A 23,831-nucleotide genomic window follows, 5' to 3' on the forward strand; every position below is an offset into this window, starting at 1 on the left:
AATTTTATAATTTCTACATGCCATCTTACTAGATTTAAACTGCTGATCTAATATCCAGAAATATCCCAAATCCGGAATCGCTGAAGTCCCGATGACTCTGGATTTCGGACTTTGTACCGTACTTAAATTATTTTTATACACTTTGAACATATTTCTCTACTAGATCAAGAAAAGTTTGCCAATTTTGTAGCAGACTTGTCAAAGTTGTTCGCTTAATGTGAGACCAAGGAATTTTAGTTGGTCTTTCTAATATATCCGTGCAGTTGGCTGCCTGTTTCGCCAGTAGGTCAGAGGCTTCATTGCCTTGAATCCCTGTATGAGCGGGAACGCATTTTAAAGTAGGTCTTTTCAAAATAGGCATTGCCAGAAGCTGTTTCTGAATTTGGTATACCAAAGGACTCCGGCTGTTTTGACCTGTGATAGCCGCCAGACTTGATGCCAAATCACTGAGTATGGAGAACTTCTCCTGTTGACATGTGTTCGCATATCTAATTGCAGCACTGATAGATAGAAGCTCTGCTTGGTATACCGAGTTGTTCAAGCCTAGTTTCCTTTTCCACTCGAATGTTACAACTCCATTTTCCAGTCTACAGAAGGTGCTGCTCATGCCATTCTCCGTTTTGGAGCCATCTGTGAAAACGTTATTGCTGTTGCTCTGAATTAGTTCGCCGTTTATGCTGATACCGTCGGAGAGATTAAAAGCTGCTGGATGAAAGTTATTTCAGATGTTTTGCTCCTCGTAGTCTGAATGGTGATAACTATGACCCTAGAGTGTTGAAGTTTGACCCAGCTTGGTAACCCTTATGATAGCTGCCTCCCTTTTTACTATCAAATCTACAGGAGGAATTCCTGCCAGTTGTTGTAGGGCTAGTGTTGACGTGGTACGGTAGGCCCTGCATACTTGAAGTAGCTATCGTCTCTGAATAGAAAGCAAGGATCTTCTCATACGAGAGGTAAGTTCACCATATCAGATTGCTGCTCCATAAGTTATTACTCTTTCTGCAATGTTTCTATGCCAAATTTTTAGTACCTTAGATGAGATACCCCATTTATGCGAAGTCATGTGTCTCATGTTGTTGCTTAGGATGCTAATTCGAGTCTTAAGATTCCTGACATGTGGCACCCAGGAGAGTCTGTTGTCAAGTAATAGCCCAAGATATTTCAATTGGGGGAAACATTTTACCAGTATCCTATGGAGTTTAATGCTTGGGTTGCGTCTAAGCTGCCTGCTGCGTCCTATGAGTAAAGCTTTAGTTTTCTCTGCCGAAATCTGAAGCTTATGTGCAATCACCCATCGGGAGAACAGATCAACACAGTACTGAGATCTCATTTCGAGACTGCTGCTTCCTACAACAACTAGCATAAAATCCTACAACAATTAGCATAGGACATGATTTGAGCATATTCTACACTCTCAAACTGACGAAATGTCGAGTTTGCCACTATATTCCACAGGGTTGGTCCAAGGCATGACCCCTGTGGGCACCCTCTAAAGACATTTTTGATATAAATGCTGCTGTCTGATGTTACTTGTACACTTCGTTCTTGAAGGTACGAGTGAAGGATGGTAATAATAGCTGTTGGGCAGGCCATGTTGTGCAGCAAAGTTATTACGTCTGGCCACCAAAGGGAATCAAAGGCTCCCTTGATGTCAATGGCTATTGCCAGTAAGTGCAAATTGTTATCTTTGTTCTGTTGGATAGTGGCCATGAAGTCTTTTAGGCATGCTCAGTTGAGTTGCCCATTCGGAATCCATATTGGTTGGGATGAAGGGCATTGTTCCTTTGCAGGAAGAAGTCCAGTCTAGAAAGAATTACTCTTTCCAATACCTTAACCATGCGCTGGCAGTAGACAGACTGGCCTGTAAGATGAAGGTTCTGCGGGAGTTTTGCCAGATTTTAGAAATAACGCTACTTCTGCCAACTTCATATTTTTAGGAAAGTGCTGATGTTTCCAGCAAGCTGAAATGACCCCGAAGAATAGTTTTGGGAATTCCCAGTGTAGCTCTCTAATGATGATATTATCAATTCCATCCAGAACTGGGGCTTTTTTGTGTGCCAGAGTACGTATGATGTTATCCACTTCCATTTGCATAGGAGTGGGTTCGTCTCTTCTGGTAGCTTGGCGAAATTTCCTACTGTAGGTTTTTCTCACTTCCTCTTGCTCCCCTAACAAATCCTCTTCATCATCATAAGGAAAAACTGCATTTATGATCGCACTGATCACTTTGATGTTGGATGAGGCAGTGCTATTCACCATAGGCATAAGGGTCGTAAGACGAAACACCTTGTTATATGTTATCTTTTGAGCAGGTCCAAAGGCTTTGGTGACATTACTACAGTAAGTTCTCCATGAGATTAACTTGGCATCTTTAATTTTTCTTTTATATAAAGCTCTGGCTTTGTTGTATGTTACCATTTTGAGTTATCGTAGATATGGATCTACTGTGGATTGTGCTTTTCTGCGAAGTGCTTGAACTCTGCTTCTATCTGTGTTAAGCTATAGTGACCACCAGGATATGAAGTGTCTTGCCTTTACAGATTTCAAACGACATGCTTTGTGAATGGCTTACACTATTTTTGTAACTAGTAAGTCGTAGAGATTATCTAAGGCAGTGTTTCCCAACCTTTTTGTGCCATGCCCCACCTAATCCTCTGCAAAATTCTTAAGCTCTCCCTAGCATATACATAATTTTTAATACTTAAAACTTGAAATGTTCACCAAAGAAACTTGAATGATAGCTTTTAGGAAGAAATGACTACGAAATTTACTGAGCAAAGACAGTAAGTGAACTTTCAAAACATGGAGAACTGAAATTCAAGAACAAACTCATTTTAGTGAAAGTTTCTTTTTAATATTATGTTAAGTATTAGTAATTTTTATTATTTAAATTTAGCGAGTTCCTTATGCTTGATATTTGCTGCAAAGAAATTTTATCTCAGGTTGCAATTAAGATAACTTGAGTCTCAAGTCTCCCGGTTTAATTATACCCGACCGATTCTTTTTTTTTAGCAGCAAAACATTTATGGAACTAAATCCACATTCAGCAAAATATGAAGATGGAAACGGTAACAATAGTTCTCTTGCAAATTTTGTTGCATTTGGATATCTGATTCTGGTTTCCTCACAAAGCTATGTCATAGCTTATTTTAAATTAAATAAAGTTTTAATTGACTCATCATTTTGCATTTCTGCGAGTTCTTCTTTTTACTGCATATTTGAAATATCAGTCAAATCGCGACCTTCAAGAGGGAGAAGGCCATGACACTTTATAAACATGGCGGAGCTTTCCGTCCGATGTTATTGTTGGAAAGTCATCTGGATTTTTAAATTTTCGTTGGAAATATCACTTTATCATGTTGCTTAGTTAATTAAAATAGCTAAAAGAAAGCAGTCTTTATATACATTATTTTCCTTAGCTTTTTAGGCTTTTTACAGATATTTTAATTAACGTTGTGCATAAATATAATTGAAGAAAAAAAAAAAAAAAAAAAACGAAGAACAAATGAAAATTTTGCAAAAATTTAAACACTGATTGAAAATTGACACTGTCATGATAAATTGGAAAAGGAGTTCTTAAGATAATAATTAATATTTTACCTAGGCTCAAGTATTAATTTATTCGCTTTTCAAAGCAAAATATATAACTATCAACTTCTATATCCCCAATGTATGTAAATGAAATACTATATAAATTAGCTAATAAATGTGATAAAAAATACTTCATACAAGAAACATAACTAAATATTATATAACAAAAAAAGCCTCCCAATTTTCATATTTGAAATGAGATAACATACACAATTGGCAATATTTAAAAAAACACATAAACTATGCAGTGTTTGAAAGTTACCAAAAAAAAGTAACAGAACTACTATTTCCAATTAATAAAAAATCATTTAGTGTATTTTAAATAGCAAGCTGTTAAAAGTACAATAATTAGCAGCAATGCTGATGATTTTTAACATCATTTCTTTTGATCATATGTATATATATATATATATATATACACACTTGTTTTAGACAATGGCAAATTCTCATGGCCATTTTATTCATTTGTTCAAATCAATAATATTTGAATATAAAGAAGTAAGTACTGCACATTTAAATCTGCTCTTCATTAAATAGCACACAACAAAAAGTTTTTTTCCCATTTATCATGAATTTTATTGCCATCACAAGCATGTAAAAAATTAGCAATGAAAATGGAATGTATTGAAATGTAATAATTAAAAAACACAACTTGCAACATTCGTATTCATACCAAGAGATATATTACAAATTCCAAGAGAAAAATAACAGAATTGCAATTTGCACTTAATGTAAAATTTAATGTTTTTTTAAATATTATATGATTAAAATGCAATAATTATAGATTATAATATTTAGTAGTAATGCTGATGTTTCTTAACACCATTTCTTTCAATCATATGCAGGTGTGTATATATATTTTAGCTTCTAAATTTTTAGATAATGGGAATTACGATTATCATTTATATATATATTTTTCTTTGCCAGTTGTGTATGTTGTTCTGATATTATCTCATTTCAAATATGAATGTTGGAAGGTCTTTTTTGTTCTAAGATTTATGTTTCTTGTATGAAATATTTTTTATCACATTTATTAGATAATTTATATAGTATTTCATTTACATACGTTGGAGATATAGAAGTTGATGGTTATATATTTTGCTTTGAAAAGCAAATAAATTAATACTTGAGCCTAGGTAAAATATTAATTATTATCTTAAGAACCCCTTCTCAATTTATCGTGACTGTGTCAATGTTCAAACAGCGTTTAAAATTTTGCAAAATTTTCTTTTGTTCTTCGTTTTTTTTCAATTATATTTATGCACAAAGTTAATTAAAATATCTGTAAAAAGCCTAAAAAGCTAAAGAAAATAATGTATATAAAGCCTCCTTTCTTTCAGGTATTTTAATTAACTAAGCAACATGATAAAGTTATATTTCCGACGAAAATTAAAAAATCCAGATGACTTTCCGACAACAACATCGGACGGAAAGCTCCAGCATGTTTATAAAATGTCATGGCCTTCTCTCTCTCGAAGGTCATGGTCAAATCCACTAGCATTGGCTGCATCATCCAAGTTGGGAAATTAATTCATTTTAAGTTATATAAACCCTTAAATCAGCCGATAAAATTTTCAGATGATCACCAATGACAAGTACAGTGGTAGTCGCGTCACATTTTTGGAGCCAATGAAACTTTTCAAAATTTTTGTGGTTAGTAGTATATGCCTGACATAATTCAATAAAGATAATGAAAGCAAATATCTTCCTTTTGCATCGACATAAGTTTTATTTGCTTTTGCATCGACATAAGTTGTTTATTTGATATATTTAATTTTTCGGCTAAATAACTCACAATATAATAAGATATTGGCTATATAACTCACAATTGCCTTGTTATTATCCGTTAATGGATTTTTCATTTCAGGTTTGTCGCTTAAAACATAACTAAGAGTATCAAATAGTTCCATAAATCTTTCCAAGCAGTTCCCTTTCGACAACCTTCTTACTTCAGTGTGAAGTATAAGTCTCATATAGTCTTCATTTTGTTCTTCATAAAATAACTTAAAAATATGTTCACATTTGGCCCTAACTTAAATAGCATTAATACACATTATAACTGAATTTAGTACTTCATTTGGAACAGGAGAATTGCTTTTAGCTATAAGGTTTTTTCTATGAATAACACAATGCACAAGAAGCATTTCTGGATTCTCATCTTTTATCAATTTTAAGCAACCCTTTCTCTTATTCCGTGCTTTATTTTATTTTTCAACCATCATATTAGGAGTACCATCTGCAGTACAAGATGTATTACATTTTTATTGGCATATTTTTTATATCTAAGTAATTTTTTAGCTTACTATAAATATCTTTGGAGGTAATGGTGCTTTCTAATGATTTACAGAAGAACATTTCTTCGGCAAAATCCCCTTTATGAACATATCTTACATAAGTTACAAGTACGGCCTAACTGTCTCTCAAAGTTGGTTCATCCACCGAAAATTTTCTTATTTTCAGCTTTTCAACAAGTTGTTTTCAATATCCTCACTCATTTCATCTTTCTTATGCAAACAGTATTGTTATTTAGTAGCATAGCTTTAACATCTCTGTCACCTTTTTCTAGAGCAGTTTTATATGCTGATATTGATAGTTTGATTAAATTCTCCGCTATAGTACGACTTTTCCCAGATTAAGCAATGAGTAATGAAATTTGATGAATAACCTCAAAAGCACGATTAACAGTTGCATTATAAGCAGTAAATAGAGACTTTAAAATGACTCTTTTTTAAAATTTTTCGTTAAAGTGGGAAAATAATTCAAATCTGAATTAATATCAGCAATATGTTTCGCCTTCAAATGTGCCTCAAGACGACCTAGTTTCATTGATTCGTTGGTCAGGCGTTATTGGCATAAAAGACAGAAGTTGACGGTTTATGCACCGAGTATGAAACCAAATTTTAAATACGCCTCCGAATACCGACGATCTTTTTTTCTTGCTTGCACCCCTCATTTCACTAAGGGCTGAAATAAATAAATATAAGATCAATATAAACAAAGCTGAAAGCAGCTGCTGTTGCCATTCAAGGAAAGAATAATATACCGGTTGCCATTTCTACAGTAAAAAATAAAATAAATTCGTTGGCTGAAATGTGCGAGAAACGTCTGGAAAGCATAATGTGTCAGTTATTTAAATGCCTTTTAAAAGCATTTAAATGATATGCCTTTTAAAAGCATTTAAATGATATGCCTTTTAAAAGCATTTAAATGTCTATGTCTACAGCAAGAATTCTTTATAAAATATTTAAAATTCATTGCAATTTAAAAACTTTTTTACGTATACATCACTTACATACATCACTTTCTCTTTATTTTGGGGAATAAAAAATGAAATTTGAAAAATTTTGACTTCATGAAGCATATTTAGAAATTTGAACGTCCTTTGTTCCCTTAACCCATTAACCGCCAGAACTACATGGAATGTTTCTTTTCTCATGAAAATAATAACAAATATTAAATTAAGCATTTATAACATAAATTTACATTGAAAATAAAAAAAAATGCTCTTACCTGTGGAAAACGCGAGTGTTGCATTCGCGCAACGTCAGCGGAATAAGACTACGGATGTTTAGTGAGTAGGATTGTACTCTGTGATGTTTCTTTCGAGTGGAGGGCAGGATTACTTTTTAGCTGTATAACGTTTTATAAATCTACAAATCACTGTACTTGTAATTAATTTAATGTTAAAATATACAATGTATTTCTTTTACAAATACAGATTATTTCAATTGAAAGATTCAAGCATGAAAAGCTTGATTACGATCATGATGTAAAGCTACATTACATACTTTGCATCTATAAACAGTCTGGCTATGGTACTCTTTACAACAGTCTTTTGTTATCAATAGACTTTATGATAAAATGTCTACCATCTCCATGCAATGGTTTTTGAATGCTGAATTTACTAGGTCTTCCTGTTGCTGATCTATTTCTGGCTAATTCTAAACTCTCAATAGGAGTTTGCACAAGGAATAATACATTCTCGCATCTGAAATCTAAAAGAGTATATTTCCAGTAATAAAAAAAGTGGCGATATTTAGTAAGTTTAGATATGGTTTCACCTCATATAATTTATCAGTATTGTCAATTTGACTATTGTCAAATGCAAATTTGGCTTCATATTCCTGTACTGCAAACGTGACATCGATTCTCGTACAACAGGAACAGAATTGTCCTTATCAAAAGACCAATACATTTTTTGAGGTAAAAAATGATATCCTGTAAGCAATAATATTCCAATAAATCTTCTCATATAGGCTTCAAATGCAATAAATTCTGTTTTTTTTTTCTTTTTTTTTTTTTTTTTTTCCTGCTGAGCGTATATATTTGTCTGTTCAATGAGAAGAGAGTAAATGTCTAAACCAAAAAGAAAATCGAAAATCAGTGCACTAGTTTTACGTTGTATTTTGTCTTTTATAATTTCTCTTCTATCTCTTTCTTCATGTTCTTCCTGAGACATAACTAACAGTTCCTTTTTTATCCACTTCAAGATTTCATTCTTCTGCTTTTTAAACTTTTTAGTATAACTACTTTTAGAAAACTGATACTTACTTCTTACGTGAATTTCTACTTCCCCAGCAGTATCATTTGGTAAAATATCATTATCATTATTTAAAGCATTGCCATTCCTTTCTTCGTCACTAGCTTCTGCAATTTCTGAAGGAACAACAACAATATCAGTTTCATTCTGGTCATTATTAACATTATCATCATCTGTTTTTTCATCAAAAAATCTTTGAAGGGCTTCTTCTAATGTATGATACCTTGTTCTGGGCATTTTTAAACAACCAGAACATCAAAAGGAATGAGTGAAAAAGGAGATTGACTACCTGTTTCCTGCTGACATTGTGTCAATGCATTTTCCCTTCCTTCCCAACACAAATATAAACATTTGACTGATGTAATGTTCTGATAAACGGTGACCTTGACTAAAAATAGATCACTCATAAAGATGGCGATTCTTTCATTAAATATTTTCAGAAAAAATATCCAGTCGAAAATTTGCTTAAAGTATGAGATTAATTATTATAAACAAAATGAGTGTTGAAGGCAAATATTTTTTTACAGAAATAATCTTCATAATATTCCCTACACAAAATCATCTGCTGGTATAAAATATCTTAGGTAGTTATATTTATATACGCATTTATTTTGAGCGTTGCGTCAACGCAACACCAGCGGCTAATGGGTTAAACTCTGGATGAGTCCATTTTCGAATTGCCCCCCTTAACAGTCGCATTGCCCCCTTGTGGGGCGTGGGTCCCACGTTGGGAAACACTGATCTAAGGAGTTTCTGTCTTGGCAGTTGTTGAAATCTTTGATAAATTTCTCTACACGCGTTCCCGTAAAACAGAATGTCCTCCAAATCTTTCCATCTTGAATCTTTTCTTTATTATGTAGTCTATAGGAGTATCCAGCCTGTAAGTAATAATTTTGTGATCACTGAGTGATGGCAGATCACTTGCTGTCCAATCTTGCATGTACGGAGTTGTACTGGGAGTTAATATTGCCAGATCTGGCCACCCTTGTGCTCTAAATGTTTCAAAGGTAGGCGGTGAGTCCTGAGTGTTGATGACAATGAAATGTTTACTGTCTAAGAATCCTAGTCCGCAATCCTCCTTCGGTTCTCCAAGTCAGCACCCCATAGTTAAGTGGTGACATTAAAGTCTCCTGCTATGATATAGTGTGATGCCCCAGTTAGAAGGTTAGAATTAAGTTCTTCTAATAGGGAAGTAATATCTTCGCTCGGGGGTAGATACACAGCAATAATATCAATGCAGCAATTACTAGTGCCTAGACTGATGGAGACTGTATGCTCTGTGACTTTCATTAGGAGAGGGGAGAGAGGGCCACTGTAAATAATCGCAGCTAGCTGATTCTTTGAGAAAAACGTTCTGCTGTGTTGGAACTGGGAATCGTTCCAATGTAAACGTATTGCTCTTGGAAGATTCCGATATTGGCAGCAGCACGGTGTCATTACTTGCAACGTGCTTATGGTTGCTGCATAGCACTTCTGCAAGTTACACTGTAAAAAAATCGAATACCTGCTATGCGTTTATTTAGTGTCATCTTGTCTTAGTTCTTAGCAGTGGTCTTTCTCAGGCTCTTGAAATGGGCTCCATGCACTGGGCAGGAGCTTGAAGTAGCTGGGTGATCTGTGCTGAAAGAGGTCCCCTTTTCAGAATTACTACTGCAGCAATTAGTGCAACTCACTTTTTCTGAGCTACACTATGTCAGGTGGCCGTTACCAAACTTCGCGCAAATCGGAGTGTTCTTACAGTTCCTGCTATAGTGACTCAAGTCCTAGCAGTTGTAGCAGCATATGATCCTAATATATGGACAAAGAGAACAGGACTCAAAACCCACTAAAAGACGGCCTAACTTAACTAGGTGTTCTGCTGACTTAGAATGTTCCGGGCAAAACGGAAGGAAAAACTCACACAGTTTTTCCTTCCGTTTTGCCCGGAACATCTCGTTCTTATTTGATAAGCACTGGGATTGAAGTTGGGCAGTTGGTCTACAAGTGCTGCTGTTAGATCTTCTTTTCTTAAATTCTCAGGTACTCCAAAAATAATGACACTTTCTTTCCTTGGCCTGGGCTCCCGAAATTCAAGTGTCTCTAATAGTGCTGGCATGTCCTCAATTGCCTGTTTGAGGCGTAGCAGGTGAGCTTTTTCTCGACACCTGATGAGAAGCTCTCTAGACCTTGTGGGCCAAATCTGCACTAAAGTGATCCCTAGCTGGGAGGGTTTTAAGTCTGCCATCAGAGTTTCAAGCAAATGTGATCATGTGTAATTTGAAATTTAGCTTCAGATAGGGTTACTGAAGTTAAAAGTACTGTCGTTGATATCTGGCATTTACAGCAGCTTTATTGGAAAATATTCCACTCATTTTACCTGTTTGGCATCATTTTCATCCTCATTGCGGGATGTTTGAAAATTAAGTTTCATTTTTTTTTGGGGGGGGGGGGCAAGCGCTTATATACTGATTTAGAATTTTGGGTAAATTTTTTAACAAAATACACACTCTTGGCTTATATTCAGAAGCAGATGGTAAATTTTTTTACATAATTTAGCAACATAAAGAATAATTCTTTCACATTACAATATTATCTCCAGAATCTACCAACTTACTGGTAAAAAATGTAAGGGTTTCTTTATGAGAAACTGGCTTTTTTTTCACCATGTTTGAAGAAAATTTCAACAAGCTAAATTAGCCTCCAAGAAAAATATAGCACAGATGAATAAATAATAAGCACAGAATCACACGTGGCACTGGGAAATAATGTTGCAATGCATTTGCATTACTACTCACTTATGTAATAGTACAGCAACAAACTCTCCTTTGTAAAATGCATCCATAAAATCATATAAAAATTTATCTGTTATGCTTTTAATTAAGAATTTGTCTAAGGTATGTTTGAGTAATTCATACTTATATGCTGTTATTTAATAATTTATTTGACATTGATACTTAAAAAAAATATTTAGCATTTTTGGCATTATCAATTTAAAACATTCTACAGGAGTTCATTCTCATCTTCCATATTTCTGAGCATCAGTTATATTTTGTAAAAAAGACATTTTTTAGTACCATTCTGGCTGTTTATTTCTGAACAGCCAGTCCTTCCAAGAAGTGCTAGCACCTGCCAGAAGGTGTTCTGCTGTTCGAATGTAAACTGAGCTGTGACATTTTATACTGTTTGAGAGATAGAAGAGAACAATAAAGCATGTGTGAATGTGCTTTTCCTGAGTATTCATTAATGAGTTGTGCAATGTGAAACAAAACTATGTATTTGCCATCATGATAGGCCCATAGATTAGCATTAAACTGATAACCCTATGCATCATTCAAATATAAAATAAAATTATTAGACTAAAATTTTAATAACATTTTCCTGAATGCACTTGCATACCAAAATAGTGGTTAAAAACTTGAAGAATACATAACTGGCATCCATTAAAAAATAATGCAAAAATTGTGCGTGTATTATGTAAATGCATTTGCTTAAACTACAAATGAATCCAGCTATAATGAACTTCAAGAGACTGGAAATAGGTTCACTATAACCAAAACAATAAGAAAACAGATTAGCTCACAAAAATGTGTAAAAATTGAATGATGAATGAAGAAAAAAACTTATTAACTTTGTCACATTCAGTTACAGTAGATAAACAAGGTTAGGCTCTTTCTAACATTGATGTCACTTAAGAAGTAAGAGAAACAAAGAGACAAAGGGAGTAAGAAAGAATATACCTCTGAGTAGACTGTGAGTTAGTGACATAACACAACAGCAAACCTTGATGTGTAGCAGCTCTGGTTACAACAAACAAAGGAAGTCAAGAATAAATCTAACTTTAAAAAAACATCATAATGCAATTTAATTGCAATTATTAATTATGTGCAGTTTGTTCTTCATCCTTTTCCAGTCTCTCCAAAGTACTTAACAAATTCATTAGCCTTTGTCTAAAGCACTTGTACAGATATTGCCAAATTACATCTTCTTTGAATCATTTCAGCAATGCTTCTTCAGCATACCTATCCTCCACCTTTCTAAAAATTTTCCTCATATCCAAATTTTCTCTGTGGGTGGAAATCATACAGTTTTAGTTTCTCAATTCATTCTAGAATGTTCTCACTCCGTCTATGAAATATCGCCAATTTGTCGCCAAAAAGGCGATTTCGTACCAAACCTGGCAACCATAACCTGGCTTTGCAGGTGAAGCTGTCTTAAATACTTGTCTGGGCACACCTAAAAATTTCCTTCTGTATGCACAGAAAAAATTAATGAAAAAGGATATAAAGGTTACTATAGGTTACACTGAACCTGCTTTATTTATAGTAGATGGTAGCTCAACACAAACCAGTCCATATATTTTAGCCATGTTTAGTTTTTTAAGACCCTCATTTCTGAAAGAAATCCTCCAAATTTTTTTAGGGTATAAAAAGAATCATTTAAAAAGAAATTTCTACGTTATTTTTTTGGCTGTATGCTAATCTCCTTATTCTATATTAGTTTTAAATTTTTATCTTGAAATCTTGCTTAAAATCGAACGGCGAGCCCGAGGTGTGCCCATACTGGGCAAGACTTTAGAACAACTGAGAGACTGTATTCTTTGTTTCTCCACATGCAATCAGTCAGTTCATTGACAACAGAAAAGTGGGTACACATCTGTGTTTTATTTCCTGTTTTTCTCTTTCCTCTTCTCCCTCCTTTTTTTTTGGGGGGGGAGGGGACATTTGGTTATTAACTAACAAATTGTTGGGGTAATTTTCTGAAGGCCAAGGGTAATTTTATCAGTTAGCTCTTTGGTTTTTCACTAGAGCAGTTCTCTTTTGCTTTCGTTCAAAGTTTCGCTAGCACTATGTTTAGTAGTTTTGAGTTGTAGACGTTTATTTAATTTTATTTTACAGTTTAAAAGTTAACTAGTCCCAAACCCCCAATAGACGAAGCAAATTATCACTATATCTGAAAGTAACTACAATATCAGACAAAGGTTTAAATAAGCCTCTTATTTAAAAAGAACTTAAAACAAACATAAAGGCATGTTCTGATCCTAACAAAGTCAATTACATCTCATGGTGACATAAGTAAACAAGAACAGTCAAATCCAAATTAAAAATGTAGACTAGTGGTCAAAGATTATATAATTTAATTTATATTTAATCTGGCTCAGTAACTGTATCATATCAGGAAATAGAAATGGAAAATTATAGTAAAGGCTGAAATCATAAACAATTGGATAATTTACATAATAATAACTGCCCGTATCTTTGAAGAATAATTTTCTTTATGTATTCAGTTTCTTTCTTCAGCATGCTTCCTTTTCATTTTAGAATTTTTGGATTTAATTAAGGATTTATATTTTTCTAAAAAATACTAAATGCATTTAGAATATATAGAAAAGGTGACTAATTTAATTTCTTTAGTAATATGAAATTCAGATGAAATCTGAAATATATATGGTAAAGGCCAGTTACAGAGCTAGTGTGGCAGAATTTTTAGAATTTAGGGACACACCAAACAACAAAATCAAGAAATGGCAAAACTTTTAGAATTTAGAGCAGGCATTGAAAGCAGAATTTAGAAAGGCTGCAGGATTCTCCACTGTGTAATTCTAAATTACAGTGAAAAGTGAAGAATCTTAAGAACTAGCAAATGAATAATTGATTGAGTTCGTGAGACAGCGCATTCACTTGGAAAGGGTTAAAAGACCCTTTATTATTCAAATAAAATTTAACAGAACTCCGTCTTGGAGTTGTACAATAAAGCCGACACTCAGACTTGAACTTAAGAGACTAAGAATTGAACTAAATGAATCTTAACTAAAGAGATATAGCCGAAGCTTTCAAAATTCTAACAGAGATGATCCCTTAATGCTAATTGACTGTGAAGCTATCAAGGGCCTAAAGTACGGCCGAGCGTAATAATAGCTTACGAGAGAGTAGCCTAAAAAGGCGGATACGTGCTAGCCAGAATACCTGGTATCTCTCTCACTAAGACAATAAAACTTTGCGGTTAAATACCGCTCTTCCTCATTAGCATTCAGACGTGATTCTAGAACTACGTTCTGGCCAGAAGTGGTAAGTTGAAATTAAGAAGCGATAGGAAAGGAAGTTTAGCTCAAAATTTAACTGTTAATAAAATTAACATAATTCTTACAAGTGCAGTCGAATTTAGGAGAGGAGGATCCTTACAAGTACAGTTGAATACACTATGCAGTCGAATTTAGAATCCACAGACACTGCATCAGATGGGAAAATGTTTAGTGCCAGCTCTGTGTATGATGCATTAAGACATATTAGATGGATCTTTTAAATTGTAAGTTTTCAATTCTTTTATTAATAAAAAAATCCTTTTCTATAATGCCTGCCCAAGTGATAAGATTAGAAGCATTTTTATATTTTCCATGCTTGAGTCTAGTGAAAAGTAGTGAAAATAAAAGGAAGATAAACATGTTAAGAAAAAGATTCTAGTATCAGGATTAAAAGACTCAAATATTGTTCTTCATTCTTCTTCCAGACCTTCCCCAAAAAGTAAGAAATTCATCGCAAACTTTCTATAAAATATATCCATTACGCGTTGATACCGTGGAGACATTTTTCAATTTATCACATATTTCTCAAATCTTCTAGAATCGTGGGTCTATAAATCTTGCCTTCAAATCCTTCTAAATTTTCCAAGGTGCAATGTCAAAAATACTAAAGAAACATTATCCCAACCATTTCTATAACAGCAAAAAGCCAGAAATATTTTGGGGGGGGGGGAAAAGAGGGAAAAAGTGTAAAATTAATTTTATAGAGAAAACTGATGCATATTCTGAGAATTTTGAATATTCTGAGACAATTGCATGGGAAAAACGCTTACTATGAAAAAATTAAAAAGAAGACATTTTTAATTAATTACATAGCTAATTTTGCTTTTGCTAAGAGCTGTTTCGTAAATTAAGCTTTATAGCATAATACTTTGTTTATTTTTCAGATTTGAAATATTGTATAATAAGTTGCCGAAATGAAAGTTTAACCTTCTAAAACCAGGCTTAAATTCGCATAATATAACCTTTAGGACGGCTCGATCCAAAAAATTGTTTCCCCCCTTCTTTACTGTTCCCTAATGAGAAAAGTCATTAGGGTGGTCATTTGTCCCCTCCATAGATGCAGTAAAATTTACATGTTTGTCGCACGCTGGACAATAGTCTGGAATAGGTTACTATATTTGCGACTTTTTCGAGGTTTATTTTGATTTAATTTAAACTAAACTGCATTTATTTATTAAGAGCAAAATGTATACAATGTTTATATAACATTTACTAATTCTGATCAATCTCGGTAATAATTTGTGAATTTTATGTGAATTCTTTGTTTTTACTAGAAATTAGGAAAAGAGAACAGAACATGACAAAATATAACAAATATGAACTAGCTTTGTATGCCTGCAGGTCGAAATGCAATATTTGATAATTTATTTTCATTAATAAAATAACAATAATGAATAATTTAATGAAATAATTATAATGAATTCATTAATAATATTCATTACCGTTAGATGTTTAGAATATGATTCATTACTATTAGATTTTGAGATGAACTTATACCAATAATAAAGCTTTAAAACTTTTTTTTCATAATTATGTTATTGTAATATAAAAAAGAAAATCAGAGATATATTAATTGCGTTTGATTATATAATTTTAACAAATATTACTTGTTATCTATGGACTATTTTGCAAAGGAGGTATATCTGTACAGAGAATTTTCTTTATAAAACTGGATTACCCATATATGAAATCCATTTTATAGCTGCAATGTGAAGTGAAGTCTGATGAGATAATTTCTTAAATCTTTGCATTTTCGGGGTATCCGTAAAAAGAGAGAGAGAAAGCACTTTTAGACTTCTTTTTAATATTTGTTGAGTAGAATTTTAATATATGATTTAAAATTTTAGGAAATATAAATTTATCAAAAATATTTTTTAGAACAGTTATGTCTATAAAGAATTCTACGTCAATTTTCTTTAGTACACGGATTTTGTTCAAAACCATCGTTATATCCAAAGCTTGATTTTAAATGAAATGGATATACATATACATAATAAAATAATAAATACAAAATAAATAAACATAATAAATTTTCTAATTTATTTTAAAAAGATTAACCTTTCATACTTTCAAAAGAATAAGGGCACACAGGGTATTGACATTTACAGTGTAGGAAATATATTTTTCATATTTCTTTCAGTGATCAAAACGATTACCCAGGAATATTTTCAAAGCAAAATTAAGAAAATTGTTCCCGACAAATTGTTCATAAAGTATCCTCTTATGTGTCTTTTTGTTAAAGTGCAAAATCTTTTCTTTGGCAGAATAAAGAATCAGAATGATGAATGGAGCGAAATAAATGCATGAGAAATAATTCCATAGTGCTGCAATTCCATGTAAAATCATAAAATGAAACATTGAAAAATCCATGTAAAACTGCAATATGAAACATTGGAGAAAACTGTAATATACAGTCAAAAGTCATTAATCCGGACTCATCGATTCCGGATTATTGATTTTTCCGGATTATAGATCATCAGTTTAAATCTGGTAAGATGGCATGCAGAAATTACAAAATTAAAAATATGAAACCGTAATTTATGAAATAAAGAACAATTATGATCTAAAGGATATCAAAATTTACAAAAAGAAAAAGCTTAATATTTATTTGTTTACTTTATTAAACATTTCCTTCAATGTAAGTTGCTTCGTTTCATGTGATAATACTTTCTCTTTAATTCTATTAAAAAGACATAATTTCTTGTTTAGTTACAAAGTTCCGCTGTTCAAGTCCTATAATTGCTGTGTCGAGAATACCGACTAATTTGTCAATTGAAATTTTTTCGTTTTCAATAACCTCTGTCACTTTCTTCGCTATCGGAAATGAATTATAATGACGAGGAACTTGATTTAAATCATATCAAAGAGGGAGTACATTGAGATGAAATACTACACTTAGTAAGGAATTATAAGCCAAATAAAATAAAAACATCTGCCCTGAAGATAAGGATAGTGCTGACAGATCAACTTCCAATCGGTGGCGTGAAATTGATAAACAGATTTCGGATTTCAAAACATACTTTCGCTTTGTAGATACAAATTACATATTAGTAAATATATATCGGAAATTCTATTTGACATAATCGAAAGTTCAAGCTTACTTTTATGAAATTGCTCTAACAGTCTGCAAAAAATAATAAGCCGGATCCAATAAATAAATGCATGAGAAATAATTCCATAGTGCTGCAATTCCATGTAAAATCATAAAATGAAACATTATTATTAAATCAAAGGAACAAAGCAATCTTCAACATTAACTGAATTAGATAATTTTTGCTTAGCGTATAACTCCGTTACACATTAAACGCGCATGCGCACAAACATATTCGCAGCGGTAAAGGTCTTACGCGCTCTCGTAAACGCCTGTGTGCATGCGTTAACGTGACGCATGCGCAGAAAGTTTGTAGCTTTGGGCTCCGGATTATGGGTGTCCGAATTAACGACTTTTGACTGTAGTTTATTCACAATCACCTAAAATTTTTAATTTATGTATTGCCGAATGATAAACATAGGTTAGAAAATTAAATCGGTTATTTCAATCATTTTTCTTGGTCTATTTTTTACGGACCCACTAGCGGAGAGCGCTAAAGTGCACTGGTAGTTTTCTCGGGTTCGAATCACAGGCTTCATGGGCGCTTTCATGGTTTTTGTAGTAACATCAGTATAAGCCAGATTTACTGAGCAAGTCCTTGATGAAGACATCCCTACCCTTATACAGATAGCTGTCGAGTGCTTTGATGTAATCCAGTGAATGAACCAAATAAGGCCAATCAAATCCCAAAGAACAGGTTGGTTACATGTGGATTTTTCCACTTTATTTACTTAAGAATGAATGAAAATCACAAAAGGATAAATGAGAGAAAGTTGCATGCATAATAGTAGAAGTTCGAACGGAGTTAACATTACTGAACAGTTTTATGACCTCGGCAGCAAGAAAGGCCAAAGTATTATCTTTTTAGATTTAAGCCTCAAGTGTAAAGCAGGCCCTAAAAGAGTAGTTTTGCCTACTTTGTAAAAGGAGCTTTAGAAACATTAAATCTCAAACAGAGTGCAAGATCGCTGAAATTTGAAACATAATATAAAAATTATTCATCTTTAGCAAACATTATTAGCCAAGTGAAAAACCTTTTTATTTATTTTATGGAGTTTATTATAACAAAATGCTTATTGCTTACTCGAGGTTGACAAAGCAAGCTAAGATTAATTTTTAGAGTCATTAGGTTATTTCGATGCTGGAGACGTGAAAACAATGCCCTCCTCGGGACTCGAACCCGGACCTCTCGAAATAGGCGCCGAGTGTGCTAACCATTACACCGCGAAGGCATGCTGGAAGGAGGGAGAAAGGAGAAACTACCTTATAGACTTGCCCTTTTAAAGGGCGACAGGGGATTAGGAGACCCAATAGCTAAATCGCAGTGGTGAAGAATAACCATCCATCACCTTTTAGTTCGTGCACCGCTATAGAGTCATTAGGTTATTTTTTGAAGCAGAAGACATGACAAAATGTGCAGTGCCTTCGTCGGGACAGGAATCTGGATCTCTCAAAATACTTGCAAAGTCTACTAACGGTTACACCATGAAGGCATGCAGAAAGGAGGGAGAAAATATCTTATAAGTTGTTCAAAATATGAATGCCTTCGTGGAGGAATCCACCAGATGAAAGAGCAGTAAAATCACTAAACACTGGTAGTTCAACCTGGATTAAAATCCAAACGAACATGTGAGATTCGTTCTTTCTTAATGTATAATTTGAATGCGATAGAGTTTCACTTAGAAAGTCTTCCATGATAACATCTGTACCCATAGAGAGATAGCCCTTGAGTTGCTTTACTGAATTAATTAATGTAACCTTAGTCGAGGACATTTGGAGAAAAAGCAGTTTATAATCACGTTACACATGGGGGGGGAGAGAATCCTATGGAGCCTGTTTATTCGCTTGTATTGAACCTATATCTAACTATCTGTTACCAAACGAAATCGTCAATAGTTTTATCTACATAACACCTGAGTGTAGCGATGTAACTAAATCCCATATTTACTGGCGTAAGGGAAGATGCTTAAACGTCAGACGGGTTATTTAATTAAGTATAATAGTACTATTTACTGAAAAGTGATGTTTCGTGGAAGACTGACAGAACTGGCTCATGTTCACGTTTTTAACAGGAAAACTACGAAAAGGATCATACAGATAGCTCATTCACCGGTATCTAAACTGAGTTGTTTTCACATGAAAAATTCAGAGTTATATATTCAATGTTAAGTTTGTTGTGATCATCTGAGTGTAGTTTCTTATTTTTTTTCAATTTTTGGCCCTTATAAAAAGGCCTTTAATAGAGACATGCTCTATTAAATTCTGATTTTGTTTTCTGATGTAAGATTAGTAATTTTTTGTTTTTGCGTTTGCTATTATAGGAAGGTGCTTTCATTTAATTAACTATTGCTGTTTTTTTTTCTTTTTTTCCTTTTAACTGTTTTTCTGAAATGATGTGTGATAAGCTTCAAAACAGTTTATGCAGAGTGCTACATCACATGCTTTACGTATGACAGTTGATCTCCGTTGTAAACCTTTTGCAGAACAAACAGCACATCTTCGTCTTTTCTTTGTATCAAAAGGCAAATGGGGGGCATAGATACGTGCATCGTTTTTTTCGACTTAATGGAGACAGCGTATGAGCTTGAAGATCAGAATAATTAATCAGCTCTCTAATCAAATTCATGCAAAAAACTTTGTGATTCTTTTCGATATTGCTTATTTTGCTTAGAATGTACGCATTTAGCACTGTTAGGTCAAGTAGATGAAAAAATAGTTTTTTCGTCCACTTCAAAGTTTTTCAGCCAAAAGTATAACTATTGGCCATGCGATTGCTTAAATCAACATAGCCCATATTTTTGTTGTAACATGTTATGATCTCAGGCTTTATCTGCTCATAGGCTATAACCATTGGATTGTGCATATTTGACAGCATGAAAATATCATGCTTATCTTTCCAGCGTAGAGCTGTCATCCCATTTGTGAAACGCACAGTGGTTTCTCCTCTATTCAATTTTCCTTTGCTTACATCTTTTGGGAAATGCTTCCCATTCGGACGAATAGTTCCACATGAATTTATTTTATTTTCATTTAATAAATAAACGAAAAGTTCTGGTGAGGAAAAGAAATTGTCCATAAATAATTTATGCCCTTTGTCTCTAATAAAGCCATTCATTTCTTTAACGACATTATAAGATGCTGAGAAGTTGGGATCCTTAGATTTATCTTTCCCAAGGTAAACTTCCATATCGTAGGTGTACCCTTCCTTATCAGCGATCTTGTATAATTTTATACCCCAGTGCTTGCGTTTCTTTGGGATATACTGTCTAAATATTACTCGCCCTTTAAATTTGACAATAATTTCGTCTATTGCGAGTTCTTCTGCGGGGCTGTAAATCTGTTTATAAGCTGTTTTTAAATGATCAAAAACTCTTCGAATTTTCCACAGTCTGTCATAATTCATAATTTTATCGGGGTTTTCTTTATTGTTTTTAAAATGCAAAAATTTTAAAATCATTAAAAATCTGTCTCTTGACATTACCTTACGAAAAATTTGTGTGTCAATTAAATCATCTGTGAACCAATAATCTCGAATGCTGTCCTTTTCAACATGTCCCATGAGTAAGACTAATCCAAAAATTTCTGAAGCTCATCAGATGTAATTGGCATCCAGTCAGTTTCTTGTTTTCTTTTTCCGCTTATATCTGGCCGCAACTCTAAGATTTGAGAAGCATATCGATTAGTTTCTATAGTTAAGATTTTAAACAATTCATGTGAAAAGTATAACTTGAAAAAATCAACAGCAAGATGAATTCCCGAAAATTCAGTTTTTATGTCAGGTTTACCAGTAAAGGTCAATATGTTTGCTTTGTCATGCTCACTTGGCTGTCTCCATTCAAATAAATTATTAGCGTTGCTTTTGAAGTTATCGGCAACTTTATCTTCATTAAAAGATTGATTAAAACATATTTCTTCTGTATCTGAACAGTCCAAATCTGTATCAGCAAAAGTTTCCTCTTCTAAATCTCTTAGCAACTTATTAATTTTGTCCTGACTGAGACCTTTGAAATGAGGTGCCATTATAAGAAGTGAATAAGAGCGCGAGTTACACAGAAATCACGAGAAAAAGCTCTAATGATTGAAAGAGAGATAGCATCTGTTTTTTTCTCAAGCACATTGGCGCGAGATGAAACCTATGGTCTTCGCCAAAAGCTAGCCAAAGAGATAAGAAATGGGAAACATTACATAGCCAGAGGCTGCTCTGAAGAGAAAACTAGACACCCAGAGAATCTAAAGATGGGCAATTACTCTAAAAGGGGGAACGGAAAGCTTGGTACAGCAGTTGTACCATAGCCGGCTTAAGAGCAAGTAAATTTTGTAGTACTACAGCTGTACCGCTGGCTTAAGAAAGTTAATATGACAGGGAAAAAAAAAAAAAAAATTAATGTTATTTTTTAAATACTATAATTCCAATATATTACCATTATTTTAATGAAATTGATCAATGTTATGATGTTTAAAAAAAATTGTTGAAAAATTCTCAGATTTTGGAATTAAAAATTTTCTATAGAAACTGATCTTAAAATCGCCAAAATGTTGACAAATCGCCAAATTTAGAACCGTTTAATAAAAGAATTCACATCCCCAAAAGCGAAAATTGTTTAAGAGCTCTTTATTACAAACAATGAATTTCAAAATGCTTATGTTTTACTTCTTGCTTAGAAACTTGAGTATCTCATCATTTATATTAGAAATAGAAACAAATATAACCCATTAACACATTCAAAAGATAACCATATACATCAGTAAATCGCCAAAAATATTCCTCCAAAATGCTAATTCACACTCAAAATGGCAGTCGTAAAAACATACAGAAATTTCAGATGATTAAAATTAAGGACCTTCTACTGATTTTGGCCAAAATTAAGGACCAAAAATCGATTCCAAAAATTTTAAGGACTCTTAAGGACCGTACGAAGCCTGTCTATTCAATCAGTGACCCGCTTCAGACACACCCACAGAATTAAAACGATACGTGCTATCTTCCCAATGTTTTACTTGTGTACTCCTCTAGGCCTAATTAGACTGCCTACCTTTTTTTCTTTTAACGAAATTCCAACTTTAAAAGGTAGCGTGCCGGAAAGGGTTAATGCAGCTGGGCATTTCGTAATAATATGTTATTGTAACCTTGTTCTTCAAGAATTCAGTGCTACAACCTGTCTTATATAGCCTTTGTTCACAACACAAAGAAAAATGGGGAGGGGGAGATAAACAATGTTTTACTTTACAGATGAATGTTGATGCTCATATCCTAAACGGAAGGTATATCCAAAGAAGAATTTCATAATTTCAGGGAAAGGGAATCGGTCAACCTGACCTGCTTCATGTGTTGTTAAAACAATATCTAAATCTACATAAATATGCATGTATTTTTTTAGTTTTGGAAAGGAAAGGTGGGAATTATCTTCTAGCAATGGTAAAAGGGATGCATGGGTCAAAAAAGTTTGAAGACCACTGATCTAGACATATCAGATTATCCACATAAAAATGCTTATCAGAAATAATGGGATTCATGAGATTATTTTAAAACAATATAATGCATATAAATATAATAAATTTGTATATTTTTCGACTACAATAAACATAAAATAAAGATTGCTGCTTAAAATTAATGCAAATCAATTATGAATTTAAAGAGAAGAAACTAAAATATAAGTAATAATCCTCTTTAAATACCTTTACTGAGACAAGGCACTTGTGACTCAATACCTTCTGCTGGTTCAATTTTTATTTTGTGCTTATATTTCCTTTGTCTCCTTTCAGGACCACTTTCTCCTATTTTTAAAATTAATACTGATTATTTTAATTTTAAAAAGTAACAAAATCTACTTCCTACGTTCACACAATCTACTTCTTACTTCTAATGAATAACACAATCTACTTCCTACCTTCACTGAGACAGATATCTTCATCTTCTAACAGTTTACGCTTCCTACCCTTCCTTTTCCTTTTATGCTTCCTTCCCATTCCAGGATGACATTTTCCTCTGAAAATTATTCGAAACATTGATAAATAAACCAAATGCATAATGAACAGTTTCTTAAACAAAAATCCAAAAATATCAGTCAATTTTAACAGACGAGACTAAATTATTCTATTTGCCAAATACAAGATGGGCTCACTCTGTATTTTATAAGGGGGATTCACAAGAAAAACAGAAGGCTTGCATATAAGAACAGAATTACATACTTTAAGTCTCATATATTAAAAGAGTCCAACATGAAATCAAAAAACCTAATTAAAATTAAATAAAAGATTTTCACTTGTTTTCCAAAGGATATTTTATCATTATCTGACATTCTTCAATTCAATATATTATTTGATATTGCGTGTCTTAAGCAAGTGTAAGCCTGAAGAAAAAAATTTTTCAAAATAATTGCAGTTCAAAAAAGACAAACTTTACCAAATTTTATCAATATGAAGGGGATTCTCTACAATAAAAGACAATTTACAGTTAAATTTTAAATTATATTTAACAAAATGTTTGATGAAATCTCTACAATAAAAGTCAATTTACAGTTAAATTTTAAATTATATTTAACAAACGTTTG

At 33.1% G+C, this 23,831-nt stretch overlaps 1 protein-coding gene across 3 annotated transcripts in view; it reads right to left on the bottom strand.

Annotated features, from left to right (window-relative positions):
• Nucleotides 1-23,831, bottom strand: part of Pbp95 (proximal sequence element A Pbp95) — a 225,918-nt gene that overhangs the window by 14,848 nt on the left and 187,239 nt on the right. For all 3 annotated transcript variants that reach the window (XR_015042526.1, XM_085821708.1, XM_085821707.1), the window contains exons 21-22: nt 23,169-23,266; nt 22,957-23,055 (exon numbers count right to left, since the gene is read on the bottom strand). Coding sequence is in view for 2 of the 3 variants with exons in the window: in XM_085821708.1 (XP_085677834.1) it covers nt 22,957-23,055; nt 23,169-23,266 (197 nt within the window). In the remaining variant the exon portion in view is untranslated. The remainder of the gene's footprint in view (nt 1-22,956; nt 23,056-23,168; nt 23,267-23,831) is intronic.

The sequence above is a fragment of the Stegodyphus dumicola genome, chromosome 8 (genome assembly GCF_044657685.1).
Source record: "Stegodyphus dumicola isolate Sdum_Otavi_A_Nest chromosome 8, ASM4465768v1".
NCBI classification, from domain to species: domain Eukaryota; kingdom Metazoa; phylum Arthropoda; class Arachnida; order Araneae; family Eresidae; genus Stegodyphus; species Stegodyphus dumicola.